The following is a 10210-nucleotide window of genomic DNA, read 5'->3' as shown; positions in this document are numbered from 1 at the left end:
GCTTCTCAAGGATGCACCAACACTTATGCATTCCTAAGATTATGGTGTAGCCACGTAGAAAGAGCACATGTCTTCATTCCATTGCTGCCTGCACCCGATGCCTTGGAGGTTGTCAACTGAAGACACCCTGGATTCATCTTCAGAGCTGAGAAAGAACACGGGAGATGAGTCAAGGTATATTGTGCCTCAGCTGCATAAAGCTTTATAAATCTAAATCTGCACTTTAAATTGTGCTCAAAATGTATACGGGAAGCCAATGCAGATGCTGGAGCAGTGGTGTAATATGATCCAAGCTGAAGCTTCCAAGGGCCTTCAAGAGCAGCCTGATAGTGGCCTCCAGGCAATGAGTGGAGGACATCACCACAAGGTGTCCCATGTGGGACAAATAAAACAACAAACATGCAGTCTTTCATCTTTCTCATGGGAGAAAAGTGCTCCTGCCCTGTGCTGGAACCTCGAATTCCAGGGGAAGAGCTATAGCTCAGTAAAGGGAAAGGTCTTAGGTTTAATCCTGACATTTCCAGGTTGCGCTGGGACAAACTCCCTGTCTGAAACCCTAGTCAGATGCTGCCAGTCAGTTTCGACAGTACTGAGCTAGATGGACAGTTTCCTATGCTTAGGAGTGCTCTGCTATGAGGTTGAGTGGCAGGGAGAAACTTTCCTCCTTCAAAATCACATGTCCAAACTGTCACCAGCACCACCTTTCCTTACTTCTGTCTTGCTTGCACTCAGCTCCAGATTACCCAGAACCATAGAATTGTAGAGTTTGAAGGAACCCTCAGTGACTCTAGTCCAACCCCCCTGCAATGCAGAAATATGCAGCTGTCCCATACGGGAATCAGACTTGTAACCTTGCAATCTCCATTCTGAGGCTTGGGCTACTACCCAGAGCTGTGAGTAGTGGAAGCACGAGTGACTCCAAGCCCTTCTGCAAGAATGTCTCTGAAGTGAGAATGAATGCATTTCTTCTGCCCGGGTTCCGTGCAGCTCAGGCAACGCTCTGCAGAGATGCGAATGGCCGATTTAGGTGATTTTTTTAAAAAGTTATTATTATTTTTAAATGCATACTTTGATCTCTCTCGGAACTCGCCCCCCTCCTTCCCCACACATCTAAAACTGCTTTCGGTAAGTCCAAAGCTCCCTCAAGAGGAGCTCCGCACACAACCCCCCCCCCCCCGCCGTAGCAATGCCCCGGCGTGCTCTTTTTTTTGCAATGTCACCGGGAGGAGAATGCAGGTGCAACTCCGGGCAACCGCTGCACGTGATCCCCGAGCGGCCCGTGTGTGTGTTGGGGGGGGGGTAGGGGGCGCAGTTCCGACCACCTTTCCTTTCCCCCCAAAACACCCCGTCGGCCGAAGCAGCCTAGTTCCCCAACTTCAGCAGTTTTCCCTCGCACGTGCGAGGCCGTTCCCCGGAGAGGGAGGTGAGTCAAAAGATAAAGAAAAAACCGCCCTCTTCCATTTTAGGTGGCGCGTCCGCCCCCCCCCCTCCTCCGCCAACCCACCTCAGCCCGTTTCCTGAGCCGCTGGTAAGTCTCCCCAGGAACGTTGATGGCCCCAAACTTTCCGGCCCGCGCGCGGCTCCAGAAGCCCGCCCCTTTTTTTTTGGCGCGCGCGAAAACGAGCGTCGCTCGCCGGTTCCCCCTCAGGCGCCTGAGGCCGAGCGGGCCGGGCGCTTCCCCTCCTCCTCCTCCCCACCTTCCCGCCGCCCCACCCGGGGCAGCCCGAGCCAGGCTGGCGGGGGCGGCGGCGAGTGCGTGTGGCGCGGCCAAAGGCAAGCTGCCGCCGCTGCCGTTTCTCCTCCTCCTCCTCCACCACCACCACCGTCGCCTCCTCGTCGTCGTCCTCCGGCGCCGCAGGAGCTCGGCGGGGCCGCCAGGCTGCGCTCTCGGGCCGGCTGCGAGCCTGGCTGCGTCCCCGGGCTGCCGGGGCTCCGGAGCGCCAGAGCCTCCCGGGGAGCAGGCGGTGGTGCGAGAGCGGGCGGGCGGTCCCGGGACAGCGGCGGAGGCGGCGGCGGCAGCTGCTGCAGCGGGAGGAGCCGGAGCGGCTCGCTGCTGCAGCGGGAGCCGCCCCGGCTCGGAGCTCCGCTTGGCCAGGCTGCGGAGCGGCGAGGCACCTGGAGCCCCTCGGGGGGCGCCCGCTAGGCGAGCTGCCTGCCAGCCGAGGAAGCGCCGTCGGCCGCTGACCGAGGTGCCCTCGCCAGCTGCTCTCCCCGCGCCCGGCATGACTTGCAAGGGCTCGTCGGGCTGGGGGCTTTGGGTGGCCCCTTTGGCGGCGCTGCTGTCTCTGAGAGGTAAGCGGGGGTGCCTGGACGGGGCGGGCGGGGGGAGAAAAGCATGCAGCCTCCTTCCTCCCTTCCCTGCGCCGGATTCGAACTCGCAACTTTGGTGCTGCGGGGGTCGGGCGGAGCGGCGGCGTCAGGAGCCCCAGCCCAGGAGCCGGGCGCTTCTCGGGGAAGGCGGCTTTTTTATTTTGCTGAACCAAGCAAGTTGCTGTAAAGTCCCGGAGAGTGAGGAGTAAGTGTGCGAGGAGGGTTTCGTCCTCTTTAGCAGTGCCGCCTTAAGCGCCTCGATGCTTTTGCAGAATAATCAGAACCGTTCCCCTTGCCCTGCTTGTTTCTCCTCTGCAGAGCGCTGAAAGAGAGAATAATGTATACGATTTTAAAAGGGGTTTTTGTGTGTGTGTGTGTGTGTGTGTGTGAGAGAGAGAGAGAGAGAGAGAGAGAGAGAGAGAGAGAGAGTCCGCTCTGATCCATCGACCTTTCAATGGACTGTAGCTGTAGAAGTGGTTTTATTATAAGGAGCTGGGAAAGCCGTTACTTTCTCCTGTAATGTTTCTCTTCCTCTCTTTTTGTGATGCAGAGGTATAAAGGTTGGCTGAGAGCTTATTTCCACCCGGCGTGAATAGGGTGTGTTTTCTGTTTCGTTTTAAGAAGAGTGTTGGGCTGGTTGTTTATGTACAAAATAGTGTTCTTTGTGAAACACACACAGTCAAAATAACAGTATTTAATATTAAAGCGTAGTTTTACTGTGTCTCTTTTTTTAAAAGGGGGGTTATAATCCAGAGGTCTACTTTCCCAGTTGTATAGACCATGCAGTAATCTTTAAAAACCAAGCAATGCTCCCCACAGCCTTAGTCACTTCATTATTCTACACTACATATACTTCATTTTTAGTGCTACCTTCTTAATGCTGGACTTCACTGTGGTGAAGTTCCTTTAATTTTCAAGGTATTGACTTGAACACTGGTTCTTCTGAAAGCATGCGGGGAAGTTTGTTTTACGAGAACTTTCTTGTTCAGAAGGACAGGAGCACTGAAAAGTGTATAAAGCCCTCTCAGGCAGCCCAAACCAACATGCTACAGAATTTAAGTTCACTTGGGGTTATTCCCAAATAAGACTGTAGCCCAGGATACCTGCATTTGATCTGATTTGATAGTTTATCCAGATTATTTACTGCTTTTATGCTAATTGTTTCTGTTTTAATACAACAAAATAGTCTCTGAAACACACATTCAAAAACAGTTTTTATACAATAGTAGAGATTTCTGTGTAATCTGTTTCAACTGTAAGTACTTGGATATTCTAATCCTAGTGTCTTAAAACTTAAACAAATAAGTTTTGGTCTGTTAATTATGGGTAGCAATTCTTGTACTCTGATGAGATAGAAAAGATTAAGTGTCTCTGACCGTTTGTTCTATTTTTTTTTAAACACAGTTGAAGTCATTGGGGTCAGAAATGTGAATCATGAATACCTCACTAAGATGTGCTAACAGATTTGTTTTAGCAATATTAACATTTGTGTGTGACAAAATGATGTGTTTCACTTTGGATAGGAAGTATCATTTCCATAGAGTTGAACTGTGCATGGATTGAACTCTAAACATACTTGGAAGCAACTAAATGATTCGAATGGGAGCTTCTTGCAGGTGATCATGCTTAGGATCAGAGTGTGATACTTACTGTTGTGCAGTTTACAAATGCAGGGAAGAACTGGGAGTCACAGAGTTACCTACATTTCAACACTATCTCATGCCAACTGTTTACTGATGGGAGTTAAGAATTGTTTATTTTTCTTTTTAGAACTTTGCAGGAATGCAGGGATCAGTTTTGCTATTGTGCTGGTTTGGCTACATGCAACTATTAAGTAAGAGTCGCCATGCTCATAGTTATGTGTGAAATGCTGAACTTTTACCACTCCTTGATACTTTTAGTGATTTAAAAGGAAGAGACGCATCTTACTGTGGTGTAGTTTTTCAAGTCACATTGTGGGTATTTTAGTAAGCAAGGTATTTGTGACTCTGGTTTCTCCTCTTCTTCTTAGATTATGTGATTTGGTTACCACAGCATGTGGTGCGTTGGCAGGGGACTGTTGTGCTGCTGAAGCTTGAGAGTGAAGGACTGAGACCCCTGCTGCTATGATCCAGATGCAGAACTCCACCAGCTGCACTGCAATTGGTTTTGTCCCTTTGCCAATGCTCCCTTAATTCGGGTCTGCGGCACTCCCTTGTGCTTGTTATCAGTTTTGGGATTTCCTTAAACAGTTGTGCTTGGTTTTACAGCCTTGGAAAAAGCGTGTCTAATGTTGAACCTCTGCTGAGCTTTCCTGGCTGTACACGCACTATACATTTAAAACATATTCTAAACACATTATTTCCCTCAAATAATTCTGGGCACTGTAGTTGGTTAAGCATTACCGGGATTGTAATCCTGCTTGCAGTAAACTACATTGTCCAGAATTATTTGTGGGATTGAATGTGTTTTAAATGTGCTTTAAATGTATATAGTGTGTACACAGCCCCTAGTCTTGGCATGCAGTGTGTATAATGCTTCATTTCCACCCATTTCACCCCATCTTGTCCCCCTTGCTATTTGAGCACCCTTAGCTGTTCACTCCTTGCAAGTGCTGCATGTATTTGTCAGCCCAAGGCTTGTTCTGAAATTGGACAGAATGATAAGTGAGTTGGTCCACGACAGCCTTGTATTTAAGCACTTGCCTGGGAGCCATAGGTGATGAGACATGAAAGGCCACTGTCAGAATTGGATTGGCTGCTTCACTTCCATTATTTCACTTCCTTCCTTGTGCCCAACTATGTTTGTGATGTGGCTGGCAGTGTTAGGGTTGGTAGTGCCCCTCCTCATTACACAGATTAGCCCTAGTGAATAAAGTGAGATTTCAATTTGCAATTATGTTCAGTTTGTAAGGAGGCTAGTAGCTTTCATAGACTTATTTATTTTGCTGGTTGGCCTTTGACTCTTCAGCATCAGTTGAATCCGTTGAAAAATGGTTTTAGGAGAGCCAAGGGTAGCTCCAGAGACACCCTTTGTTTGTTGGACTGCCACTGCCTTCAACTCCAGTTAGCATAGCCAAGTGGTCATTTATGCTTAGAGTTGTAGTCCCAACACCAGTTGAAGTGCACCATGTTGGCTACCCCTGACTCTTCGGAAATGCGTGGGTGCTGTACTGCATGCTCTTTCCTAACTTTCCAAGCATTAGAAACAACTCTTCTGTCGTCACAGGATTTCTCCCTCTGTAGACCAGTGAAAGGTAGGCCTTTCTGTAGAAACAAAAGCATTGTGCTCAAACTACCATGCATGATTAGTGTGACGTCCTCATAAGCCCCAATCTAGGACCTGAAATTTTTTATCCAGTTCCCATATAATGGGTGGTGATGTGAAGGGGATGGCCATTCTCTTGTTTTCACTTTTTTTTGGTAAATTTTGCTTAATGGTTGCCATAAATTTTAATTAATTTTAATTAATTTTTATAATGACATGTTTTTAGAATGTTGCATTATTTTATTGTTGTTAGCCGCCCTGAGCCCGACTTCAGCTGGGGAGGGCGGGATATAAATAAAATTTATTATTATTATTATTATTATTATTATTATTATTATTATTATTATTAAATGGGCTAGGGAGCACTCTAATTTGGCTTTGTACTGTAGAAGGACACTTTCCCATAATGGCATAAAAAATAATAATCCTGAAATGATGGAGCAGTGAGGCCAGTGGAAAGGACGTGTAAGGTTATGTGTTCTTTAGACTTTTTAAATATCGGCACTGGAAGTGGAGTTTTAACACGGGGGTTGCACAGAATATGCACAGCTACCTTCAGTACACATTGTTCTTCAAAGCCAAGAATTACTTGAAAGGGAGGAAAGACGTGTCACTCATCCCAGACCCTGTGGGATAAGTCCAGCATAAGATCCAGTCCAGCATCCTCTTCTCACAACCAAGCAGGGGTTTCCATAGGCATGAAGGCAATATTCATCTCCCACTCATGATCCCCTACAGCTTGTATTCAGAGGCATACTGCCTCTGATACTTGAGCTGATAAATATAATTATAATTATTTATGAATTTATGAATCACCTTTTGCATGTGTCTCAAGGTGCTTTATAGATAGAACATAAAAACAACTGATCATAGTTTTAAAACAGTACCCCAAACAACAAAAAATAGGTCTTCATTTTGTATTCTTTTTAAACCCAAGGCAAAGAAATCTTTTCATCCCGCTAGAAGAGCTTGTTGAAACAACAAAATTCTTCAGTAGTCTCCAGAAAAGAACAGACAGTGGAGATGTGTTGTATCTAAACAGGAATGCTGTTCCACCAAAGGGGCAGCCACCCTGAAAGCCCTGCTCCAAGTTACTGTGGAACAGGCTTCTGATATTTTTGGAAGTTGGAGGCAAAACTCTGGTTCAGAATGCAGTTATTTACTGGATATATAAGAGATAAGGTGGTATTTCAAATAACCTAGCCCTGAACTTTATATGTTAGTACCAAAACCTTAAACTTAGCCCAGTGATAGATTGGCAGCCAGTGCAAATCGTGCAAACAAGGTGCTATATAGTGAAGGTAGTTTTCTGCCAGCAGCAGCCTAGCCATCACATTCTGTACTAGTTGCAGCCTCTTGACCAACCTCAAGGGTAATCATCATGACTATTAGCCATTGGTAGCCATTTCCTTATGAATTTGTCTAAAATTCATAATTTAAGGCCATTCAAGTTTGGTGACCATCAGTAATAACTTGTTTGAAGGCATTGCACAGGGCAACTACAGTACCAGTGAATTAGCTATTTGAGCAGCGGAACATGCAACAGTTTCCCTAGGTACTAAGCACAGTTCATTCGCTGGTGGGAAATTCAGTGTGCCCAGAAGGGCATTCTTTAAAGAAGACTGCTGGACACAGGGCAGTAAATGGACAACAACTGTGTACTAAACTGTTGTACTAAAAGTATATTGTACAGAAGGAGCAACAGCAGGGAGGAAAGTACTGTACTGCTCCCAGTACACCATGGAACAGAATTTTCTTGTTTCTTGTAGGAAGGGAAGTTACCCAAAGCTTCCTGACAAGAGCTGTAGACTGTCATGGATCTATTTCTGAACTAGAGAACAGCAAAGGCTGAATGACAGAAGGGAAGCACTGTTAAATATGGTGAAAATCAGAACAGTTTTCATCTTGAAATTGGAAGGCTTACATGGTGTACCAGAGCCTCGAAGTGCTGCAGGTCTTACTCAAATAGATGGGACTTGGCATTGATTTCAGGATTGCATTGTCCATTGGTTGGTATTTGTACCATCTATTTGAAAAGGAAGCAGCATTTCCCTCTTCACTTGTATCAAAGCCTTTTCAACAGTTATTCATCACAGTGCAGCAAAACAGATTTATACTTCCTTTTGTCTGTGTAAGCCACTCTCTCAATGCCTATATCAGTAGCAAAAATAATTACATGTTCTCAGTTTTTTTTTTGTCCAAGATTTTCTAATTATAAACCAATGCATTCAGAATGACGGCAGAATCAGCATGCCAGATCTAGGCTTCTGATGCATCTGTAGAGACTATCTAGATCTGTTCTCTGTTAAGCAATGACAGTTTGGACAAATGGACACAATTGCTTGCAGAGTATGACACCATCTAGCTTTTAGCAAATGTATGTGCTGAGTAATTAATGTATGGACTTTTTTTTTTTTTAAAAATCTCCTTTGCCTCTTCCAGAGGGGTGGATGTGGGAAGCAGACATAAAAAAAAAACCTCCGTTCAAATACCATATCAGCTTTTTTTGTAATAAACTTATTTTTGAAACAAACTTTATTTATTTACTCATAGTATATGCATGATATACATAGCAGTGACATATGCTTTCAAAAGATATACAGTACAGTCCACGTGAAATGTTTCTGAGCAGGCCTCCCAGTGATCTTTATTTTCTCTGTTCACCTGTGGTTCTTTCTGCTGTGAATATCCCACCAAGGTTGTTCCCATCTCCCATTCTACAAAAAAAGGATGAAAGTTGTTAGTTGTGGTTTGCGCGCTATGGCTTATTGAACCTACTGGGAATAAAATGACAAAAATTGACTTTGAATGGTCGACGACCCTTTTCTGTGGCACTTAATACCATTTTTATACCTTATTTTGAAAGGGACCACAATTAGCTTTGTTTTGATACCAAAACAAACCCAATTGGTTGAAAAACAAGTGAAACAGGAGGTTATTTCCAAACTGACGCAGAAATTGCATTAGCCTAAATCGCGTGAAAATCAAAAATTTTTAAAAAATTCTCCTGAGCCAAATTTTGGACCAAAAAAATCTTTAAAAAATAATTTGAGGTTATCTCATAGGTATCTACACATAAACTTTTTTTTGAAGAAAATCTGAGTCGTGAGAGCACATGACACCAGGAGATTTGATGTGGAATGATCCATATGTGAGAGCTTGTTCAACATTGTGACTTTAATCTGGGATAGTGTTGAGTTGCAATTGACTAGACTTGTTGGGTGATCAGCTATGTCTACATTGAAAGCCGCAATGTAGGAATGACAGCCTTTAATTTACTTTATGTATTGGCTGATACATGAGGCCAGCCAAAACGTACTATGCATTGTCTGAGCTATAGAGTATTCCATCTCCCTTGCATTGCCTTTTCCTCACTGATTGGCAGAAAAGGTGATTACATTGTGCCCCAGTCCCTTTAGTGGTATAGAGTACAAATGTTCAAATCTTTGTAACACAGGGTACTGTTTGCAAGGTCTCTTGGAGGAGAGGTAAAATAGCTTGCAACCATATTATGCAACAGAAGTAGGGGTACTCAGCAGTTTGGGCTTGCAGTAGAATGAGTAGATGGCATATTCTTGGCTCCATGGTCCAAGTCTTAACCACTAGAGAACATTTTACATCTTATGGCAAATAAGCAATATTCCCCCTGGTACCCCTTAGGGGATATTTAGCGACTTTTTCTAGTGACTCATCTATTTGTCAGGATGCTACTATTATACTTTTTAAAATACGGTATTCAAGAGTGCTTGTAAACAGTTTCTTTCAAGGAGAATTGCACACACAACATATTTGGAGTTCATCGGAGTGATAAGCTAGCTAGCTTTCTTTGCTTTTAAATGCCTGCTCATGCCTTTGAAGAGCAATAAAGTTGTTGCATTTGACATTTCTGTTGGCATTGTTGCTCCAAAGTATTTACGTACAGTGGAACCTCTACTTACAACCATAATCTGTCCCGGAGGTCCGGTCATTACTAGAAACGTACATAAGTAGAGGTACACTTTTCCATAGAAAGTAATGGAAAAGTGAATTGATTCATTCTAGACAATGAAAAACACCCCCTAAAAAAGCAATTTAACACGGATTTTACTGTCTAACGAGACCATAGATCCATAAAACGAAGGCAATAATCAATGTACTGTACTATAAAATAAATAAGACAGTATTGTAGATGTAAAAAATTAACATATTTTTTTCTTACGTGCACTGAGGGTGGGCGGGCTTACCTGGCTACAAGCTGGGGGTGGGGCAAGGGTCAGTAAAGAGCTGATTCAATTTGGCCAGGGTCACTTTTTTTTTCTTGCCAGGCCAGGTTCTTCTCTGGACTTCCTCAGGTTAGTTCCTTGGCAGGGTTGGGGCTGCTGTGCGCCCTGCTGTGCCTCTTGCAGCCGGCACCTCTTCCACAGCTTTGGAGGTGGGATGGGGGCCCTCTCCCTGGCAGCAGAGGCCTCAGCGCTGCTCTGCAGCCGGCCGGGCGAGCTCTGGGCTGCTGGCAAGGCCTCTGTTCGTATCTAGCGGAAAGTTCATAAGTCAAAGCATCTACTGAAGGTCATAACTGGAATCGTACGTAAGTAGAGCCGTACATAAGTCGAGGTTCCACTGTAGTAATTTGCTTTTGTAAATTGGAAAGTGGTAAATGTTTTCTTGAGAGCTCGTT

General features: G+C 44.8%; 1 protein-coding gene across 3 annotated transcripts in view; it reads left to right on the top strand.

The window, feature by feature from the left end:
• Positions 1-1257: 1257 nt before the first annotated feature.
• IGSF11 (immunoglobulin superfamily member 11) overlaps positions 1258-10210 on the top strand; it is a 172272-nt gene continuing 163319 nt past the window's right edge. The window contains exons 1-2 of one of the 3 annotated variants that reach the window (XM_083609140.1): positions 1652-1773; positions 2020-2292. In XM_083609140.1, coding sequence (XP_083465266.1) covers positions 2223-2292 — 70 coding nt within the window. In that variant the 5' untranslated portion in view covers positions 1652-1773; positions 2020-2222. Of the gene's footprint in view, positions 1529-1651; positions 1774-1944; positions 2293-10210 lie in introns of those variants that run through there. The other 2 variants (XM_083609141.1, XM_083609139.1) reach the window with 2 other exon arrangements.

The sequence above is a fragment of the Podarcis filfolensis genome (genome assembly GCF_964270895.1).
Source record: "Podarcis filfolensis genome assembly, chromosome: 4".
Taxonomy (NCBI): Eukaryota; Metazoa; Chordata; class Lepidosauria; order Squamata; family Lacertidae; genus Podarcis; species Podarcis filfolensis.
The sequence above is the reverse complement of the archived record's forward strand: the minus strand, read 5'-3'. Positions and strand labels throughout refer to the sequence as shown.